We start from the raw sequence: 23,715 nt of genomic DNA, 5'->3' as shown, positions 1-23,715 counted from the left end.
TTCTTAGAATGTGGACATGCACTAGATCAATAAATGCTGATTTCACTAACAAGAAAAAAAAACTCATTACCATTCTATGCTGGGCAGAAATTATGCTTTCCCAGTCAGCATCTGATGGAATGTTGGTGACAATGGATGATAGCTCCTCAGGCTGAGGTTTGTTGTGCATTAACGAGTGCAGAGGGAGATGGGAGGTCAAGTGATGATCAATGCCATCTTCCTGGTTCCGTGAAGCTAATTCTTGAATCATTGCTTCCTCTCCATTAGCATCTGGAGCAAATGGAGAGGGAGCTTGCTTGGAAGACATTCTTCTGTTGATAAGAAAAAAACACATATTCATTTTAAGGTAGGAAAATATATGTCAATATATGTTGATGCACTTGGAACAAATATGTCTACATACGTCTCCATTGCTACTTAAGCAGATAGATAAATTAGAAATATACCCTCTCATACCACACACAAACTTGCACAAAAACATGTGTATATATGTATGCTATACATATATGCGTGTGTGTGTGTGTGTGTGTGTGTGTGTGTGTGTGTGTGTGTGTGTGTGTGTGTGTGTGTGTGTGTGAGATACTGTCTCTCTCTCTCTCTCTCTCTCTCTCTGTCTGCATACATATATGCATATATGCATATTATATATATATGTATATATATATATATATATATATATATATATATATATATATATATATACTTATTTATATATATATGTATAGATAGATAGATACATATAGATTCACTTTAGAACATTGAAAGCCCATAACACTGAAATTCAAAACATTGAGACGAAAATCTTGAAAATTCAAACCACTGAATACTCCAAACATTGAATCCCATAACAGTGAAAATGTACAGGAAACCAACATTTAATATATGCCAGCACAGCTACATACAGAAATAAATAAAAAACAAATCATATTACACTTGTCCAATTATAAGCAGGGGAGGCTGTGCCACCCATCCCCCTGCTACTTAAATATATCAACTCCGAGATTGCACTACACAGAACAAAATGGCAAATATACCATTCCCGGCTTCATTACTGCCTGTTTAAATTATAAAAAAACAATTGTCAACCTTCTGTTAGAAACACTACTTCACTGTTAAAATATTACACATTACTATATATCTCTCCGATACTTACCGAAGTTCCATAGGTAACCTCAGTCATATTCCCTTCTTATTTGCTATACTACAACATAACACATCTTAGTGTAGTGTAGTGTGATCTTGGAGTTGATATATTTAAGCAGCATGGGGTGGAGGGGTGCTTGCCCCCTGGTTATATTTGAAGAAGTGTAAAATGGTTTGTTTTTTTATTTGTTTCTGTATGAAGTTGTGCTGGAATATAATACATTTTGCTTTCCTATATTTATTCAATGTTATGGGATTCAATGTTTTGAGTTTTCAGTATTTTGAATTTTCAGGCTTTTCGTCTCAGTGTTTTGAATTTCAATGTTATGGACTTTTTTGATGTTGTAAAGTGAATCCATATATATATATTTTTGCGGGTTCACAATTTCAAAATATCAAAATCTCGAGTTCAGAATCTCGAGATCTTGGAATCTCAAAACTGTGAACCCCCCTCCCGAAACACCACCCAACACATGACAAACATGTGTATACAAGGGGCAAGCCCCCCTGCACCCCCCACACACCCCACAACTTAAATATATCAACTCCGAGATCCCAGTACAGCGAGGACAAGGGAAATCTCCTGGCCTGCGCCATATGTCGATCTCCGTTCAGGATTTCGAAGTTTTAAAACTTCGAACACATGATCTTCGATCATATCAGATTCAAAGTTTTAAGATTTGAATTCTGAATTTTCAAGATTTTGATTTTCAGTATTTTGAGCTTCCATATTATGAAGTTTTCTCATTTTCAGTGTTTTGATATTTCAGTATTATGAAGTGAAACCATATATATATATATGTGTATGTATGTATGCATATTTTGAACTACGCCATCAACTGTCATATACACAGTTTCTTATTACCTATAAAATTATTTGGAGTCCATCTGCTTGTCCAGCAATAAATAACATTCTACACAACTATGTTCCTAGTTGATCATTATGATCTAATGACAGAAAATGCCTGTTTGTCCACAAGCCTGTCAAATCTGCTGAGCATTGTCTGTACTCGTACCATGTTGCTAAGGTCTGGAACTCCTTATCTCTATCCATCAAGCCAATACCCTTCTTCCCATCCTTCAAATCCATTCTGAAAGACTGCCTAGCCAAAAGCTGGCTCTGTTCGCTCAACACCAGAAGAAAGTATATCCCTAAATGTGAGCAAATACTTATTCATACCCTACATCTCCATATTCTCCATTCTTCACTCACTTCCTTACATATATCAATTTATCTTCCTTAGCTTCCTCTCTAAATATACCTTAAACATGCTTTTCTCCCACTTCATATTGCAATTCTGTTTGTAGTACACTAACTTACCTTTTATTTTTCTATAAACTGGCTAAAATTTCTCTAGTAAATCATTGTCATAAAACTTGTCTATTCTTAACCAATGTTTTCATATTACATATAATCTGATATAATTATTTCAACTGTATTTGTTTTATTTATTTTTATATTATTTTTAAAGACTGTAAAATTATTGTTCTTAAGCTGTTTTGCAATATTTTGGAGATTTTTTCAGCGAGCATCCACTGAAAATGGGCTCCTATCCAGTCAGACTTTCCTGGTAATCAAATTTCAATAAATAAATAAAATAAATAAATATATATGTATATGTGTATGTATATATATGTATATATATATATATATATATATATATATATATATATATATATATATATATATATATAGATCTACTTTTACCTTATCGAAAGCTAATCCCATTTACATGAAAGTGCACTTAAACTAAAGTGCACTTTCACGACTACTGGTTCACTGAACCGGTAATATAAAGAAAAACACTGCAGCACTGAAGCACGCTAATGTAGATAGGGGAATACACTTGTTTCCCCACTGTAGTGTGATCTCGGAGTTAGCATATATATAGTATCGGGGGTGTGGGAGGTGCAGCTTTATAGTGTTTTTTTTTAATATAAATGGTTCGGTGAACCGGTTGTCGTGAAAGTGCACTTTCGTTTAAGTGCACTTTTGCATAAATGGGTTTGTACTTTTTCTTTTTGAAAGCATGAGCTTTCGATAATAAAAACTAAACCCATATAAAGATATATAGGTATAGATATATGGCTGCAGTCACTTTCATCACAACACGCATTTGTCGTATACTATGATTTTTGACAAATTTTATTGGCTGTTGCAGTGGTCAAATTATATTACAGTTGAACTATATTAGTTTGACTGTAATATCATTTCTGGAGCTATCGTCTTTCTTCTTGGTTATGGGACTGCAGAGTTAGTATATTTCATTTCTGGGAGTATGGGGGTGGAGCCTCCATATTAGAGGTATGGGGCCAAAGACCCCCATGTAAAAGCAGAGTTTCTGTTCCATTTAGGTGATCAGAAATTAAACATATTTGTTTCATTTGATATTACCTAAATTAGTTGTTCTAGTATTTTGATCTAAAATATCACTGATGAAGTTTCATTACTTATTTCATGTGATGAAACTTCACCAATGTAAAGAAATATAACCATTTCTATACCTATATATGTATTTCTCTCAATACATAGACAGAGACGATATAGATATATATAGACACATAGATAGACAGATATAAGTATATATTATATGCACACACATAGACACACACACACACACACACACACACACACACACACACACACACACACACACACACACATACACACACACACAAACACACTACACATTTAAATGAAAAAGAACAGGAATTTTTCTTCTCTGGACAATGCTCCTGACAAGGCATTATTTCTCCCCTTTTCTACCTCCATGCGATATTATTTGTAGAGCAGAAAAGTGGTTGCAAAGTTCAGCAAGCGGAGTCCAATACGCAGAGACCAAAAAATAGCACATGACCTTTCTAGGTAAGCAGAAGTGATGGTAATGGTACATGTAATCATGTGAAAATGAGAATATTCGTCAGTGTTTTAGGCTTAGTAAAATAATGAGGGGAAAGTGAATATCAGAATAGTAGTTACTCTCTGAATACTGTATTTGAGATGTTTCATTGTCTGGACTTTACTGTGGAGTAAGAACTCATTGGCGGTGTGTCATCAAAGATGTCATGGAAGAGCTCAATATATGGATTGCTAAACTACATTAGGAGCAAACAATAAGTTCTCAACATGGAGGAGAATGCAGCTATGGGGGATTGTCCATTATTGCTTCCTAAAATGCTGCAGCATAAGCATATTTGATACAGCAACAACTAGGCCATGCATAGAAATGTAATGATTAATAATAATAATAATAATAATAATAATAATAATAACAATGGATATGAGTTAACCACATGCAAGTGAAAACAAAGCACTTGGCCTAAATTGTACAGTGCAAGGTATCATTCTCATTTACTAAATGTTCTGTGGCTGTGCCATATGTAATATGACAAATAATCCCACACAAAATATTATTCACTTTACTATAGTCTGAGGTATTATGCATTTCTTTTGGCAGACTCTATGTAATGTCCAGCAGAAGCTCCAAAACTTTAAGTCACATTTAGGCTATTTTATACTTCATTTGTCTTTAATACACTAAGTGTAAAGGGATTTGCAGTAGCTTCTGTAATGCCAGTTATCACAAGGCTTAGCCCAAAGCATATTGACAATTAATCTTCATGTCATGCTGTTGGTACACTGCATATTTTGGCAGAAGCTTTAAAATGACGGCAAAAATGATAAACACAGCTATTTCAGTTTTCCTTACTAGTCGATTCTCCACATTCATTGCTACACTGTGGCTAAATGCTAACATTATTTATACCTCCTAGATATAAGTTTCCTTATGAGTGTATCACTGCTAGCAATGAATCAAGAGATGAATAAAAAATGGTGTAAATCCCAATCTCATTAGGTGGGTGGCCAATTGGCTCACCAACAGGACCCACAAGGTCAAAATAGGTGCCTCCACTTCAAATAAATGACCTATCACTAGTGGAGTTCCCTGTGGATCTGTCCTGGGACCACTACTGTTTGGCATCTACTTCTCAGAGGCCCAGGCAAAGACAAAAAGCTTGTGCCTGACCAAGGTTGCGGACAATTGTAAGTTGGGTGCTGTCATTGACTCCCCAAATGATGTTAACATACTGCAAGAGGGTCTCACAGCAACTAATGACTGATACAATAGTCATGGCCTCAAGTTAAATGCAAAAAAGTGCATCATCATGCCATTCGGCAAAAAAAGGCCCCTACTGAGGACCACATCAGCAGCAACCCCTGTGGTGAGAGATCTGGGTACTCAGGTTGACAACAATCTCACATTCGACCATCATATAGCAGCAGTTGTCAGAAAAGTCTTTTACTTGGTTCATCTCATAAGTAAAGGAATTGCATCCAGAAAAAATGAGGTTATGACCTCTCTGCACTCCTCCATCTTTAGACCAATAATTGAGTATAACGCCCCTTTTGGTATGTACCTCTCCAAACATCTGCACCAACTGGAAAGGCCACAGAAATACCTCACAAATAGAATCCATAGCCTCCAACACCTGTCCTATGTGGACAGGCTCAAATTACTATTACTGTACTCTGTATCGCACAGATTACTCTGGGGTGATCTGTGTCTCGCCTACAAGGCAATCTTGAATCCTGCCCTACTAGAGATGCTCCTATCCGCAAGTCTAACTCCTCGTGCATTACCTGCTCAAAAGGCCTGAATCTAATATACAACATCAACAAAACCTGCTGGAGAGACAAGTCGGTCTCCCAGAGGCTGCCCCATCTCTGGAATACACTTCCAATACACATCAAACAGAGTACCTTGCTGACCCTGTTCAAGCGCAGCCTTGATGAGTGGATGGGAAACCACAAAATTGTTCCAGGGGTTCCATCTGTGTCCCTCATTGACAGGGGCAACAGGTGCTGACTGAGGTTTCTTTTTTGGGGATAAACTCTTGGCTAGGCTTGCAAGGGCCCCAGGGCCATTGCCTAGTAACATTCTATGATCCTATGATAAGACGTTATGTACTCAGTGTGTAGGGTGTCCAGATCCAAAAATATACACAAAATGCTCTAAAAGCTCAATTTAATAACCATTTAAAATTCAGTTAAGTGCTTTCATCTACATTATAGACTTCATCAGAACACATTTGTAAATTCCATCCATGTTTAAATACTATCATAGACCAATCAGCTCCACAAGGTAGTCAGTCAATTAATTCTTAATCATATAAATACACATAGCTTAAAGTGCACTGTGCTTTCAGTCAAACAAGATACCTTACTTGATTAATTTACTGTAGAAATAAATAAATATACATTAAATATTTGCCATAATGCAAATCCATTAAGCCTATTTTGGAACTAAAGGCTTAATTATATATAAATGTAGCAAAAGCATAAAATCCTTTATGGAATGACATATATTTCAAAATAACTTTTTAATATTTCTTATTGGCTTTTAATACCATTATATTTATATTTATATTAGGAAATGTGATTATATGTATTTGTTGTTTTTTTATATTGCATTAGGGCAAATATTTAATGTATATTTATTTATTTCTATAGTAAATTAATCAAATAAGGTATCTTGTTTGACTGAAAGCACAGTGCACTTTAAGCTATGTGCATTTATATGATTAAGAATTAATTGACTGATTACCTTGTGGAGCTGATTGGTCTATGATAGTATTTAAACATGGATGGAATTTACAAATGTGTTCTGATGAAGTCTATAATGTAGATGAAAGTGCTTTACTGAATTTTAAATGGATATTAAATTGAGTTTTTAAAGCATTTTGTGTATATTTTTGGATCCGGACACCCTACACAGTGGACTATTGTGTTTTTATTTTATTTGGTTGTTATCGCTGGTATTTGGACTTATAAGTTATGTACTCACCATAATGTTCCTTGTGTGTTGTCCATCTTCATCTTCATTCTTACCAGGATGCATTTGGATCTGATCCTCAGATTCCATTCAGCCTTACATACAAGCTCGAGGTCTTCCAGTAGCTCATGGCTAAACCCTATCCCAGCATGCACTAGGAAAGCTCCCCAGATCTTGTTTGCAGTTATAATAAAAGGATAGAAAATAAAGGCATTTTAATACCTTAGAGAGCAATAAAGAAGGTCAGAGATTAATAACATTTAATTGCACCAACTCGGTCTTCCAGGAGTAAAAAGGCTGGGGGGAAGGAGAGTGGGATGTAAGAATGAAGGCGAAGATGGACAACACACATGGAATGTTATGGCGAGTACATAACTTCTTTATCTGTTGTTGTCCTATCTCACCTTCATTCTTACCAGGATGGGACAGCGTCCCTAGCACCAGCTTTCTTGGGTAGCTCAAGGGAGAATATTCTTCAGAATCGTGGAACCAAAGGAGGCCCTGTTCCTGGAGGCGAAATCGACTTTGTAATGAGTGATAAAGGTATGACACCTTGCCCACGCTGCTGCAGCACAAATGGTATCAATTGATAATCTAGCCATAAATGCAAAAGAGGTTGTAATGGCTCTGTTTTGAGATTTATAAAAAAGAAGTTATGTACTTACCATAACGTTCCATGTTTGTAGTCCATCACACCTACATTCTTGCTGGATGGGTTTCGACTCGGCTGATACTAAAGCTTGAGAGCTTTTACTGTTGCGAGGCTATCCCCTATTCCATGGTGCACCACGGCAATACTCAAGATCTTGTTTGCAAGAAAGTAACTAAATGCATAATAGAGATTATTATATCAATAACTATACATATAAACAAAAAGATTTTGTTTTATCATCCATAGCATATGGACAGACAACTATCACAAGGTCAGACAACAAAAGTATAGTCCACCAGTTCCTCCAGGATACAGGAAGGGGGAAGGAAGGTGGGATGCAAGAATGTAGGTGAGATGGACTACAAACATGGAACATTATGGTAAGCACATAACTTCTTTATGTTATGTAGTCCTATCTCACAGTAATTCTTGCTGGATGGGACAGCACCCCCAGCACCCTTTTCCCGGGTGGCTCAAGCAAAGAGACTCTTCAGCTCAGTGGAACCAAAGAATGACCTGTTCTGGGAGGCAAAATCTAATTTGTAATAAGTGACAAAAGTATGAGGTCTTGCCCATGTAGCTGCTGCACAAATGGTATCAATTGGGAGTTTTGATTTGAAGGCATATGAAGCTGATACTGCTCTACTTGAATGGCCTCTTACTTTAGCAGGTGTTTGTTTCCCAACATTTTTGTAAGCAAATGAGATGCAGTCTGAAAGCCATTTAGACAGACTTATCTTGGAAACAGGTAAACCTTTGCTTTTTCTCTGAGAAGGAAACAAATCATTGATCCGATTTCCTGAAATCTTTAGTCCTGTGTAGGTAAAATCGGAGGATTCGATGGACATCTAATTGATGCAGTCTGTATTCTGATTTATTACCATAATTGGGGAAGAATACTGGTAATTCAATAGTTGTGTTTAGATTATGTTATGAGCATACCTTAGGGAGGAAAGGAGGATTAGTCCGTAGGGAAACTCTATCCTTATGAAAAATAATATATGAAGGTCGAATAGTCAGAGCTTGCAATTCTGAAACCCTCCTAGCAGATGTTATAGCTACCAAGAACAACGTCTTCCAAGACAACAATTTCAAGTCAAATGAAGGAGACGGTTTGAATGGTGGAGAGATCAATGAGGTCAGAACTAAGTTTAAGTCCCAGGGCTCCAGAGGTTGCCTGATTGGAGGTCTGAGAAGGAGAACTCCTTTCAAAAAGGTTTTACATAAAGAATGGGACATAATAGAGTTTCCCATGTTCCCAAAATGATAATTTAAAATGGCAGCCAACTGAACTGTAATGGTAGCAGCTGCAGCTTCTTCTTGAAAAACAGACATGAGAAAGGACAGAATAGACTCAATGGGGGTTGAGTAGGGCTCTATGCCCTGTTTTTCTACCCAAATGGAAAACCTTTTCCATTTCCTGGAGTATAATTTTCTAGTGGAAGGTTTGTGGGAATAAATGAGGATGTGTTTTACAGTAGGAGAAGGATATAAACACCTGGCTATTCATGTAAATGGAGCAGCCATGGTGTCAGTTTCAGGGTGTGGATGGTAGGATGGAATTGTCCCAATTGGTGAATCAGGGGGTCTGGAAATGGTTCCAGAATCCATGGTTCCTCCAAGAGATAAGGCCACAGGAAGGGGACCCAGACTTGGTGAGGCCAGTAAGGAGCAATGAGGATCAGGGTCCTCTTCAACAGTTTTGCTTTCTGAATCACTTTAGTTATGAGGGGAAAAGGTGGAAAAGCGTAAAGAAGTCTGGGAGGCCAATTGTGGACCAGAGCGTCCCTGGGTCACATCCCCGGATGGGGAATGAGGGCAAAGTAGTTGCTGCATTTGGTATTCATGTGCATGGTGAATAGATCGCAGCAAGGCTGGCCCCATCAGCAGAAAATCTGTTCTGCAACTTCTGTTTTCAGGGACCACTCATGAGGCATCAAAATTGCTCGACTCAGTTTGCCTGCTATCACATTGAATTTCCCTGGAATGTGCATTGCTACCAGAAAACATTGAGAGTCCATCCCCATTTCCATACTCTTATTGTCTCTCAACAAAGTGCATAAGACTTGGTTCCTCCTTACTTGTTTATGTTACACACTACTAACATGTTGTCTGATTGAATTGCAATTGTTCCAGTAGGAAGAGAGCTGTGAAGTGCTTGCAATGCATATAGCACCTGCTCTCATCTCCAGAACATTTATGCGCAAGTGGTTTTTGTGATCCTGCCAGATACCTTGGACTGTCATTCCCAGATAATGCCCTCCCCACCCTATCTGGGAAGCATCCGTGGTCAAGACTGCATTTTGATGAGGGAGAACAAAGGGACAACCTAGATAAAGCTGGTCTGTATGTAACCACCATGTTAGATCCTTCTTGCAGGAATTTGTAATGATTATTTGGTGGGACAAGGGTAGATCCTGCATTGACCACTGGGCAAATAGTAGCCACTAAAGCACTCTCATGTGTAGACAGGCTAGGGGAACTAAAAGAACGGTGGATGTCATAGTACCTAGGACATGAAGAACTATTCTGGCTTGTACTTTGTCTTTGTTCAGCAGAAGTCTGACTTGGTTGTGTAATGATTCTATCCTTTCTGGAGTCAGTTTTGCTGTCATGTTGATTGAGTCTAGATCTGAGCTGAATAAGACAATATGCTGTGATGGAGATAAAGTGGATTTTTTTAGATTTAGTGTAATTCCTAACCTGGCGCACAAGGATAGAATCTCGTCCCTGGCTTGGATTAGTTGGTGCTTGGAGGTAGCAGTGAGGAGACAGTCATCTAGGTATGGAAACACACGGAATCCCTGACATTTCAGGTGAGCTGTGACCATCGCCATACATTTGGTGAACACTCTGGGGGCTGTAGTGAGGCCAAAGGGCAGTGCTCGAAATTGGAAATGACTGGCTCCCAGCCAAAAGTGTAGTTGTCTTCTAGAGTGCCTGTTCATTTTGATATGGTAGTACGCATCCTGAAGATCTGTGGAGCACATCCAATTGCCTTTTCCGATAAACGGAAGAATTGACTGCAGAGTGATCATTCAGAACTTTGATTTTTTTTACAGACTTGTTCAGCTTGTTGAGATCTAGAATTGATCTCCAGTCCCGTCTTTTTTGGAACTAAGAAGAATCAAGAGTACGTTCCGGATCGTATTTGCTTTGTGGCGACTTCTTGGATGACTCTTTTTTGAAGCAACGAGATGACCTCTAATGTTGCATGGTCTATTTGATTGGGTGGTACATCTGGTAAAGACCGATTTGTAGGGGGATCGGAAATAAAAGGAATTTGATAAATTCTGGTTTTGCACCCATCGATCTTGAGAAATTTGTAGCCAGGCACTTGGGTGCAGTGAGAGACGATCCCCGACTGCCTTCAGATATGGACAGTTGGGCAACCCTTCAGGGGCAATGAAAGGGCTGATCAGAAAAAGAATCTCTATCACCCTGGTGTTGTGTACCCCCTCTGCCATGAGAGCTGCATCTTCCATTATAACCTCCCCCTCTGCCTCTAGGGGAGGGTTGACCATGTGCTTGAGGGAAAACTTTTTGGGATTTTCAGAACCACATTTTTCCTCCTGTTTGACCCTTGGGATAGGGTCTGGAAGGAAGGTAAAAACAGACTCCCACAGCAGATAAGGTTTTCCCTTCCTGCTCACAACCTGGTCAAAGTCTCTTTTACCTGAGGTCCAAAAAGAGTTGAATCATCAAAGGGGATGTTGGTAAAGGAAGACTTGAAAGACTCCGTAAAATTGCATAGATGCATCCAGGAATGTCTCCTAAGAGATATTGCTGATGCAGCCATCCCACTCACTTCATCAGCTGCGTAAGAAATCAGCTTCATGGAGGAGTTAGCAATACAGGTAAAGGTAGAGAGCTGTGAAAATACCTTATCAGCGGATCCCAAAGTTACTGAACCCTGAAGGGTATCTCCCAACTCTTTTAGGAGATCCCTTTGTAGTCTAGTAAAATGGGAGAGGTAGTTCAGTGATCATAAGGTAAAAGCCGCTGAAGAAAAGGTACGCTTTTCATACCTATCCATTGTCCTAGACTCTTTATTAGGAGGATGGATATTTGAGGATGTCTCAGATACCTCCTTCCTTGTGGCTGCTGCTACCACCATACCATCCACAGGTACTCCCTTGGTTAGAATGGTTTTGTCTTCTGGAGCAGTGATAAACTTATTAGTCCTCCTCGGAACAGGCTCCACTGTGTCCGGAGAGGTCCAAGCTTTTTGAGATATGACCACTAACAGCTGGTCATATGGTGGTGTCACCCAGGAGGTGGAAAGTTGGGAAACAAAAGCCTCAAGATACACTGATTCATCCTCAGTAGGGTTAGAGGTCTTCCAATCACCCCTCTGTCTAAGGATTTCTAGGATGTCCACAAAAGAGACATCCTCAGAGGGGGATCTTGGGGACCCGTATGACTCATCCAAATCAGTGTCAGAAGTGACAGACTCGGGTGAGTCAATATGCTTCCTCTTGCAGACTCTCTTCCTAAAGGCCTCTCCAGTGGGGTAATTTGGGGAGGTTTTGTAAGAGGGGACACCTCTTATGGGGGCTCCTTGTGGCTCTGGTTCCCTATGCTTAGGGCCGTGTGGGGGAGAAGAGGCTGCTACCTACTGCTGGAGGGACACTGAGTCCAATGGCATGGTTTTTGTACTTGACAAAGCTCTCTCTATTGCCTTGAAGGCCTTACCACCCCACTTTGAAGAATACCTCTACTCCACAGAAGCGGAAAGTCGACTCTGAGCCAGAGGAGCAGGCTCCAAAGCAGACGTGAGAGACGAGCTCACATGAGCCGAAGCACCAAGAGGGAGAGTTGGCTCAGAACAAAAGCCAGGGTGATTATCCCTCCTGGAGTCAACCTGAGAGCATTGGCTTCCAGGACTTCAGCTCCAGACTGAGCCAATGAAGTTAGAGTTATTGGTTCCGAGGAAGCAGGAAAAGTTCTTGGAACAGCATAATATGACCTGAACCATTAGACTCCAAGAGCGAAGCAGTTGGAGAAGGAACAGAAGACTGAGGCTGAGACGGATCTGAAACCCTTAGGTCCGGAGAGGCTAACACTTTTTTGCCTGAGCTGGATTGCAGAGCAGCTGCTTCACCACCCGCTGTACATCTTCATCAGACAGTGTCCTGGAGGAATGGGTGGAGATAGATGAAGATCTCCTCCTTGTCAAAATAGATGATCTTAATGTTGGTGTCACTGGTTCCAAGGCAGGTGAATGCCTTGATAAAGAAGATTGTCTCAGAGCCGATGAGACAGACGGCACTGAGACTGAAGAAGCAGAATCGGAGCCAGAACTGTTTGGCTCCATCGCTTTAGACCTTTTTGTCGGTTCCAAAGCAGGAGTCAATGGAGATTTCCTTTTATGAGTTTTAGAGACTGTCTGACCTTGTTCCAGCTGATCTTGGAAGGAACTTTTCATCAGACCCCTGTCAATATGTTTTCTCTTGCGTTCAATGAGAACCCTGGTGCTGAACACATGACAAAAAGTACAGGGTTCTTGCCAATGAGCTTTTCCAAGACAGTACACACAACATGTATGAGTGTCAGTCAACGACATCTTCTAAGAACATTTATCACACTTGTTGAAGCCAGAAGGGTGATGTTCTCTATGTTCCTTATCTTTATCCTTATACTTTGACATTTTGAAAGAAACAAAAACAACAATAAAGTACAACTATAAGGAAGAATGATTATTATATATATTTTTTATAGAGAGAGAGAGAGAGAGAGAAGAAGAAAAAACTAGCACACAAGAGAAAGGTCCTCTAATTTCAATGGGTAACTATGGCCCTCTAACTTAAATGGGCCATACAATCCAAAGAGAAAGGAAAAAGGGATTCTAATACTCACACAAACACTTGAGAATAATATAGGTAAAAACTATTATAGAGAAAGAATGAGAAATATAGCAAAAATATCAAAACATTTCACTTAGCCAACGAGCCTGTAAAGAAGACAACCTCGATGCTTTCACAGCAAATGAGATTTGGGGTATTGCCATGCTGCACCATGGAATAGGGAATAGCCTCTAGCCAGTAAAAGCTCTTGAGCTTTAGTATCGGCCGAGTCAGAGCCGAGGTTTGGCTCCAAACCCATCCAGCAAGAATTACGGTGAGATAGGGCTACATAACATCAAAAGTTATGCAATCTGAAAGCCATTTTGAAAGTATCACTTTGGAGATTGGGGAACCTTTCTTCAAATCTGAATAATATATAAATAATTGGTCAGATTTTCTGAAGTCCTTAGTCCTGTGTAAGTAGAAACGCAATTGTCTATGTGCATCCAATTGGTGTAACATGTATTCTGCTTTATTCTCATAATTTGGATAAAAGACTGGCAGTTCTATGGATTGGTTCAAATTTGATTCTGAACATACTCTTGCCAAAAAGGAGGGATTTGTTTGCAAGGAAACCCTTTCTCTATGGAACAGCAAGTAGGGGGGCTTTATTGACAAGGCTTGCAGCTCTGACAATCTTCTAGCAGAAGTAATTGTTATCAAGAGAACAGTTTTCCATGTCAAGAATTTGAGTTCACAAGATGATGCTGGTTCAAACGGGGGAAAAATTAAATGAGATAAGACAAAATTAAAATCACATGGTGCTGGAGGGTCTTTGATAGGTGGTCTTAATAATAATCTACCTTTAAGAAAGGCTTTGCATAGTCTGTGAGACATAATACTGAGGCCTGATTCACCTAAATGGAAACTGGATATTGCTGCTAGCTGAACTCTAGTGGTAGCTGCGGCTGTGCCTTCAATGAAAAGTTTTCCCAAGAATTCTAGTATGGAATTTATTGGGGCAGAAAATGGGTCAATATGATTATGAGAAGTCCATAATCAGAATCTTTTCCATTTGCTTCTATATATATGTTAATCATTGGAGCCTTATGAGAAGATATTAGTATGTACCACAGAAACAGCAGAAAGTAACTGCAAATGTAAACCAATACAAAAAGAAATGGTTTGGGCACACCAGAAAATGGCTCACAGTTAATTTATTAAAATAAAATTCCACACAAGCACTTTGCCCTGCCACAATGCAGATATTAGGATGTGTTTAACTGATGAAGAGAAGTCAGGAAACCTGGCTATGGTTGGAATCGTAGCAGCCAAGCTCTCAGTTTGAGAGTTTGAAGGGAAGGATGGTTCGCTCCTGATGCATGAGTCAGAAGGTTTGGAACTGGGTCCAGAATCCAAGGCTCCTCCTGAAGATGAGGCATCAAGAAGGGGAACCAGATTTAATGAGGCCAATATGGGGCAATGAGTATCAAGTCCTTTTTCAAGCAATTGGCTTTCTGCAGAACTTTGGGGGTTAAAGGGAAGGGAGGGAAGGAGTAAAGGAGACCTGAGGGCCAATCGTGAACAAGTGCATCCCTTGGTGACTCCCCCGGAGGGCGGATAATGGTGAAATAGTTGCTGCGTTTGGCATTCATGGATGTCACAAAAAGGTTGCAGCAAGTCTGGCCCCATTTGCAGAAAATCTTTTCTGCTACTTCCTGTTTTAGGGACCACTTGTGAGGCATTAGAATTGCTCTGCTGAGTCTGTCAGCTATCACCTTGGATTTCCCTGGGATACGTGTTGCTATCGGAAAGTGTTTGGAGGAGGTCGCCCACTCCCATGCTCTTAGGGCCTCTCAACAAAGGGGATAAGATCTGGTTCCTCCTTGTTTGTTTATATACCATACAACTGACATGTTGTCTGACTGTACTGCAATAGTTCCCAGCGGAAGAAAGTCCTAGAATGCTTGCAACACCAATAGCACCGCTCTCATCTCTAGGACATTGATGTGCAAATGGGCCTTGTGATCCTGCCAAGTGCCTTGGACTGTCTTGCCCAGATAATGCCCCCCCCCCCATCTGAGAGGTGTCCGTGGTCACTGTGGCTAGTGGTTGGGGAAGTACAAACAGTCGGCCTAGTGTCACATGAGTGGAGTAAAGCCACCAACAAAGGTCTTTTTTGCAAGATTCCATTATCAATATTTTGTGGGACATAGGCAGTTCCTGCATCTACCACTGGTTGGGCAGTAGACAATGGAGAATTCTCTTGTGCAGGTGTGCTAATGGGATCAAAGTTATTGCTACTGCCATGGTTCCCCAAGACTTTTATGAATGTCCTTGCTTGGGATTTTTCCTTTGTAAGAAAATTTAAAACCTGACTTCGTAGAACTTGTACACTTTCTGGAGGAAGTCTGGCCATCATCTTTGTTGTGTCTGATTCTGCTCCTATAAAACTGACATGCTGAGAAGGCAGCAAGGCAGATTTCTCATAATTTATTGTAATTCCCAAGTGAGAACTGAGCTGCAAGGTGGTGTTTCTTGCTTTTATTAGTAGATGCTTGGTGGTGGTGGTTAGGAGCTAGTCGTCTAAATATGGAAATACCTGGAATCCTAGGCACCTCAAGTGAGCCGCAACTACTGCCATGCATTTGGCAAACACTCTAGGGGCTGTTATGAGGTCAAAGGGCAGAGCTCAAAACTGATAGTGACTGACTTCCAACCATATGTGCTGGTGTCTCCTGGATTGCCTGTCCATTCTTATGTGGTAGTACGCATACTGGAGGTCTATCAAGCACATCCAATTGTCTAGTCCCAGAAAAAGGACTGTTGACTGCAGTGTTACCATCCAGAATTTGGACTTTCTAACAAACTAACAAACTTATTTAGGTTGCTGTGATCCAGAATTGGTCTCCAGTCCCCTGTTTTCTTTGGAACTAACTTGAGTAAGTTCCAGATCCTGTTTGATCTGCAGGGACTGTTTGGATGAATATTTTGTTAAGCAACTTTTGAACTTCTAATATTGTCTGAGGCCTTTGACTGGGTGGAACATCTGGGATGTTTTTTATGTTTGCGACAGGGAAGGAAAAGGGTATGGAGTAACCTCTGGATATGATGCTTTGTACCCACTTGTCTTTTGCTATTTGTAGCCAGACTTCTGGGTACAAAGATAAGCAACCCCTGACTGCCTCCAGAGATGGGCAGGTGAGCTTCCACTCAAGAGTGCTGAAAAGGCTTACCAAAGAAAGATTCTCTGTCACCCCGATTCTGCAGAACCCCTCTGCTGTGTGGTCGGCATCTTCCATTACTACTTTCCCCTCTGCCCCTCGAGGAAGATTCACCAACTGTGCCCTGGAAAGCTCTCTGGGATTTTCAAAACCCCATCTTTCTGCTTCCTTTCTGACCTTTGAGATATGGTCTAGTAGGTAGAGAAAAAAGACTCCTATGGCAGAGAGAGTCTTCCCTTCTTGGTCACACCTGGTAAGTGTGCCCTTGATTTTGGGCCCGAACAGAGATGAGCCATCAAAAGTACAGTTTTGTACCTACCATAAATGTAAATGTTCGAGTGTTCACCCTGCTGCAGTCATCACACTTGGGTTATCCTGCAGTCAGGTGGTCCCGCAGTCAGCCTGAGTTCCAAAGTCTTGGTCCAGTGTCGGTTGCTGTCGCTTCTTTCCTGACGTCAGTGCGCCAGGGGTATATAAGAGGCATCCAATGCCATTTTCTTCAGTTTTTCTTGCCCCAGATGTCAGGTGCCCCCAATAGGTAGGCAATATATATATATTGCTATATAAAAAAGTACATATAAAAATAAAACAATACCTTCAGGCACAAGCAAATACACCACAGAGGTTGTATAGGATAGAATGGTATAGATAAGTTCAGCTAGTTCAGAGGGGATGGAGGGAGGGTAACCTGGACTGCAGCAGGGTGAACACTCGAACATCTACATTTATGGTAGGTACAAAACTGTACTATGTTCATCATGTTACCCTGCTGCAGTCATCACACTTGGGTTGAATCCCAAAGCTAAGGATGGGTGGTGGAGTTAAACAGGGTTAGATGATGCTAGTAGGCCCTGCAAAACTGCAGTGGCAAAACCAGCTCTAGTCTTAGAATATAGAGGTAACTGATAGTGTTTGGTGAAGGTGTGCACTGAACTCCAAGTTGCAGCTTCCAGAATATCATTGGTTGGCACCCCCCTGAGAAAGGCTGCTGATGTAGCTGTAGCCCTGGTGGAGTGGGACCTAATGTTAGCAGGTACCGGTTTCCCATGATGCGTGTAGCAGAAACGTATGCAATGTCCTATCCATTTTGAAATGTTCTGTTTTGAGATAGCTTTTCCTTGTGATCCTGCAGCATAGGCTACAAAGAGCTGGTCAGATTTTCTGAAAGCCTTAGTTTTATCCAAGTAGTAAAGTAATTGCCTGTGAATGTCCAAAGAGTGCAGTAGTCTTTCTCCTTTGTTCTGGGGATTTGGGAAAAAGGTGGGCAAATGAATGGTTTGATTTAGGGCCACACTGGATACCACCTTTGGCATAAAGGAAGGGTTAGTTTGTAGAGAGACTCTCTCTTGATGAAAAAAGAGGAAAGGCTCCACTGCCATTAGTGCCTGTAGCTCTGAGACTCTTCTAGCTGAAGTTATTGCTAGTAGCAGGCCAGTTTTCCATGAAAGAAATTTTAAATCAGCTGAAAAAGCTGGTTCAAAGGGCGGCAGTGTAAGCTTTTCCAGAACAAAGTTGAGATCCCAAGTAGGTGTTGGTGCTCTCCTGGGCGGTCTTATGTTCTTAGCCCCTCTGAGGTACTGTCTTAGTAGTGGATGTGAAAATAAAGGAGGATCCGTGTTGTAATGAGCTGTAATTGCTGAGGCGTGGATCTTAATAGATGAAAAGGAAAGTCCTTTGTGCAACATCTCAGTTAAATATTGTAGAATCTGAGGAATGTTTGGATCAAGGGGATTTTGGCCTTTAGCCTGGTTCCAGGCACAAAATCTTTTCCATTTGTCTGAATAGGTTTTCCTGGTGCTGGGCCTCCTGGCCTCCAGAATGACATCCATAACAGCTTTGGATAGAGGTGTTAGCTGGTTGTTTAGGTAATTTGCCATGCAGCCAGGTTTAAAGTCTTGAGCTGGCTGTGTAGAATCTGATTGTCTCACTGGGTGAGCAGGTGAGGAATTTGTGGTAAAATCCATGGTGGGCTGTAGGCCATGTTCCTTAGAATTGGATACCAGTGCTGGCATGGCCAGTCTGGCGCAATGAGTATCATTTGTGGCCTCTCTAATCTGACTTTCAGCAGTACCTTTGCTAGAAGAGGCAGTGGAGGAAAGGCATACACTGTTAATGTTTTCCAACTGAATGAGAGGGCATCCACTTTCCAAGCTTGTGGATGGAATGTCCTTGTGCAAAATTTTTGAAGTTGGTAGTTTTGGAGGTTGGCAAACAGATCTATGTCTGGGCGTCTCCATTTTTGAGTTATCATTGCAAATACTTGTGGATGTAATTTCCACTCGTGGGGATCCATGATGTTTCTGCTTAGGTCGCCTGCCAATGTGTTTTTTCTTTCCTGGCAGGAATTGTGCTTGTAATTGAACTTGGTAAGACAGTGCTGTGTTCCACAAGGTCATTGCTTGCCTGCACAGAGGGTAGGAATGTGTGCCCCCTTGCTTGTTTATGTACCACATTACTGTGGTATTGTCCGTCTTTATTATTAGTTGTCCTGGGTGTAAGTGGTCCTTGAAAGCTGTTCGGGCATTCTGTACTGCTAGCATTTCTTTTTGATTGATATGCAGATGCCTTTGATCTGTAGTCCATTTGCCCTGAATGCACTGTCATGCCATGTGTGCTCTCCAGGCATAGTCCGATGCATCTGTTGTCATAGTTTGCCTGGCTGTGGGTAAGGTGAAAGGCTGACCCTTGATGAGGTGACATGCCTGTACCCACCATAGAAACTCCTGTTGAAGGCAGGGAATGAGTGGTATCATTGTTTCCAAGTTGTGGCTGTACTGAGTCCATAAGCTTTTCAGGTAACTTTGTAATTTCCTCATATGCAGTTTTGCAAATGGTATTAGTAGTATGCAAGATGCCATGAATCCCAAGGCCTGCAGAATTTTTCTTGCAGGGAGTTGGGTCTTTGTTGCCATTATTTTGAAGTATTGAGTCAGCTGTTGTTGCTTGTCTGATGTGAGATAAGCCATCTGGGCCATTGTATTCAAGTTGGCACCCATGAATATTATGTTTTGTGAGGGCACTAGTTTTGATTTCTTTTCGTTTACTGTGTACCCTAGGCAACTTAGAAGGTGTTTGACAAATGCCAGATGCTTTAAAAGAATGTCCTTGCTTTCTGCTTGAATAAGGCAATCGTCCAGGTATGGGTATATTTGAATTCCTCTTTGTCTGCAGTATGCAATTACTGGTGCCAGGCATTTTGTGAAGACCCTGGGCACAATAGATAAGCCAAAGGGCAGTGCAGAGAATTGATAATGGGTTGAACCTGCAATGAAGTGGAGGTATCTCCTGCAATTTTGTCTGATAGGGACATGCAGGTATGCCTCCTTGAGGTCCAACGTTACTAGCCAAGCATTCTTGCCCAGCATGGGAAGAAGCTGCTGTAATGTTAGCATCTTGAATTTTGGTACTTGTAGATAGGTGTTCAGAATTGAAAGATCCAGAATGGGTCTCCATGCTTTGTCTTTTCTTGGGACTAGAAAGAGTCTTGAGTAAAATCCTTGTCCTTGCTCCTGTGTAGGTACCTGTTGAATGGCTCTCATGTCCATGAGAGCTGTAATTTGTTTTGTGCCTCTGCCCATTGATTTGGTGGCAGGTTTGGCATTCCTTTTATCCTTGGCAAGGTATGAAAGTGGAATCTGTATCCTTGTGAGACAATGTTTAGGACCCATTTGTCTTTTGTGATGATGTGCCAGTTGTCTGCAAAAAGTGCTCATTTTCCTCCCAAGGGAGCTGCCAAGAGAGATTTGCTTGGTAGTTTGAGGATTTAGTCATTGTGTTTGTCTTCTGCTAGCTTGGGGCCTGTCTTCTCCTCCTTTCTGGGTAGCAGTACCCCATTGGTGAGGTTTGTAAGGGCATTGTGACTGACCTCTGCCCCTTGGGCATCTGTATTTGCCCCTCTGTGATCTGTCAGAAGCTGGAAAGGACCAGTTTTTTGTTGGCCAATTTCTGCTGAAACAAGGGGGTTGTACCTGTAAAAAATCCTTGACCGTCTGCATAGACTTTGCCTTATCCTCCATTTTCTTTAAAACCTCTTCTGCTCTGACACCAAATAATACATCCTGCTGTAAAGGTGCATCCAATAATTTTGCTTTAACATGATCAGGTAGGGTTTGTTCTTTTAACCAAGCTTGTCTACGTATGACAGACCCAGTAACAGCTGCTCTACAGGAAACTTCCAATGAATCAAATCCACATTGTAAAGTATGTTTGCCCACCTGTTCAGCTGCATGCAACAGATCCTGCATTTCCTTGAATTCAGACTGTTCAGAATGTGTGCTCATTTTTTGTTTTAATTGAGACATTAGGAATTGCTGATATTTCAGCATGTGAAACTGACAATTCAATGGTCTCATAGCCAGAGTAGCTGAGGTGTATATCTTCTTTCCGCATCTATCTAGGGCTCTGGAATCCCTTTCAGAGGGCACAGGATTTTTAGCCATAGAAGCTTTAGCCCATTTGGGACCCTGGGAAATTGTTTCTGGGTCAGCCACAGGGCTTTTATAAAGGAATTTGTGAGTCAGGTACTCTGTAGTACCTGTCTGGTTTGGCTGGAGCAGGAGGTAGAAAGTCTGGAATTAGACTAGACTCCCAAGTAAACATCATCCACAATGTCTAAAACTGGAGGGATAGCAAGTGGTCTGTGCTGGGGCAGTAAAAGGAACTCTCTGAGCCTTTTCTTAGAATCAGAGTAGTCCTGGCCTTCCCAGTGGAAATGTTCCCTCATGGTATGTAAAGTTTCCCCAAAGGAGTAGTCTTCAGGGGGAGATGCTGAGGGAATAGAGTCTTCAGCATCAGAGTCTTCATAAGGGGGAAAAGTGTAATCCTGTTCCTCAGAAGAATCTGAGGAAATTGAAACCTGGTCAGAGGAAGCATAATCCTCCTCTTGTCTTGGTCTTTTATCTGGAGGGGGATGGGAACCCCTGATTAGGGTAATCAAATCTTCAGCCATCTTAAGCATCTGTTTCTTAGGCATGGGGCCTTGAACTGTAGACTGATGTACAGTCTTTTTTGGTTTTAATGGAGTTTTAAGCTTTGCATAAGATTTAATGGTGAGTGTAGTCGGTCTGAAGACACCTTCTGCAACCAAAGGTGTTTCTACTACACCGGTATCTCCTTCTGCTCCGGTGTCAGAAGGGCCTAATGAAGATGGCTGTGATGGCCTAGTACACTCCGCTAGAGAATCCGCAGCTGTCTGGGGTTACAATTCTGCAGTTGTCAGGGGCTGTGTAGGCGTCTCACTGAAAACTGGCGACAGGCCCAGCAGAGGCCCTGGAGTCTGGCTTGTTCCTAGGCTGCCTGTCCTTATCCTTGCGTTTATTATGCATGCCGGTCGTCGGCTGCTCCGACGGCATGATATAATTAAATTTCCTACCAAAGTAATGTCGTGCGAAGTCAAAATGGCATTTGATAGTTCGTTTATTAAACCTAGCACAAAACCGACAACCTGTGACATCGTGGTCTAGGCCTAGGCAAGGAATACAATAAGAATGGAAGTCCTTATGAGGTATTTGCTTCCCACAAGAAATGCAATTGTTAACTTTTTCTGACATCAGACTGAGGCAAGAAAAGGTTCCCCAATGGGGTATTTAGCTTTATTGAAGACTTCGGACTGAAATTCGATTCGAAAATCTCAGGTGTCGGCCGACCGGCACTTGCGAACTGCTTCTGCTTCGGGCACCGCGCGGCAAGAAAGACTGAAGAAAATGGCATCGGATGCCTCTTATATACCCCTGGTGCACTGATATCAGGGTAGAAGTGACAGCAACTGACACCGGACCAAGACTTTGGAACTCAGGCCGACTGCGGGACTGCCTGACGGCAGGATAACCCAAGTGTGATGACTGCAGCAGGGTAACACGATGAACATCGGGGCATTCACAAAAGAAGATTTAAAGGGTTTTGTGAAGTCACACAAGTACATCCAAGAATGTCTCCTTAGGGAAATTCCTGAACCTGCTGCTCTACTCACTCTTTCAGCTGCATAAGAGATCAGTCTCATGAAGGAGTTGACCACTGAATTTAAGGTAGAGAGCTGAGAGGAAACTTTCTGTGACACCCCTTCAGCTGCTGAACCTTGGAGAGTATCTCCAAACTCCTTCAGGAGATCTCTTTGTAGTCTCATACAGTGGGTCAGATAATTCAGTGACCTAAGAGCAAAAGTCGCTGCAGAAAAAATGCACTTTCCATATCTGTCCATCATGCGAGACTTCTTGTTCAGTGGATGAACAGAAGAAGACATTTCTGAAAGTTCCTTCTTGGTGGCTGCCGCCACCACTATAGCATCTGCAGGGACTCCCTTAGTTAAAAAGTTTTTGTCTGAGGGGAGGTCATGAATTTATTTGGTCTCCAAGGAACAGGTTCCACTGAATCTGGAGACTACCACCCCTTTCGAGAAACTAAATCCAAAAGTTTGTCAAAAGTTGGAGACAATCAAGTGGAGACAGGTTGAGATTCAAAAGCCTTCAGGTACATGGACTCCTCTGCTGAAGGGATGGTGGACTTCCAGCCGCCTCTTTGTTTAAGTATGTCTCCAAAGGAGACATCATCAGGAGATGACCGTGGGGACCCTTCATCTTCATCGAGGTCTGTATCCAAAGTGACAGACTCCTCTGGGGAGTCTAAATGCTTCCTCTTACATAGCGTCTTCTCAGGGACCTCTTCAGAAGGGTACTCTGGTGAGGGTTCAGAAGAGTGGGGCATTACCCTTGAGGCATCCTGAGGCCTAGGATCTCTGTATCCCTGTGGATGCAAGGGTATATAAAAACACAACCGCCTTTGGGGGGGGGAAGAGAGAGAGATAACAGTGGAACTGCCTGTGGAAACAACAGCACCTCCTCATCCCTGATCTGAGGAAATCCCTGGATCCAAAGAACCTGAGGGAATCCCCAGAATCAAGGAGGACAGCTTAGAGGCTGAGGTAGGAGCTGAGCTCACCCGAGCTGATGCCCCGAGAGGCAAGTTTGGATCTGACAACTGTCCAATCTAACTTGCCTCCCCAGACCTGACTGGAGAGCGTTGGCTCCTAGACTCTTTGAGCTCCTATGGAGCCAAAGTTGTCACAGCAATGACTGGATCTG

At 41.5% G+C, this 23,715-nt stretch overlaps 1 protein-coding gene across 4 annotated transcripts in view; it reads right to left on the bottom strand.

Annotated features, from left to right (window-relative positions):
* The window catches only part of SOX6 (SRY-box transcription factor 6), a 2,230,635-nt gene that overhangs the window by 1,222,309 nt on the left and 984,611 nt on the right, over nt 1-23,715 (bottom strand). For all 4 annotated transcript variants that reach the window (XM_044082775.1, XM_044082774.1, XM_044082776.1 and 1 more), the window contains exon 4: nt 71-311. In XM_044082775.1, the coding sequence (XP_043938710.1) occupies nt 71-311 (241 nt within the window). The remainder of the gene's footprint in view (nt 1-70; nt 312-23,715) is intronic.

Source organism: Protopterus annectens, chromosome 9.part0, assembly GCF_019279795.1.
Source record: "Protopterus annectens isolate FY-2018-M chromosome 9.part0, PAN1.0, whole genome shotgun sequence".
Lineage (NCBI taxonomy): Eukaryota > Metazoa > Chordata > Ceratodontiformes > Protopteridae > Protopterus > Protopterus annectens.
This window is presented reverse-complemented; position numbering and strand designations above follow the sequence as displayed.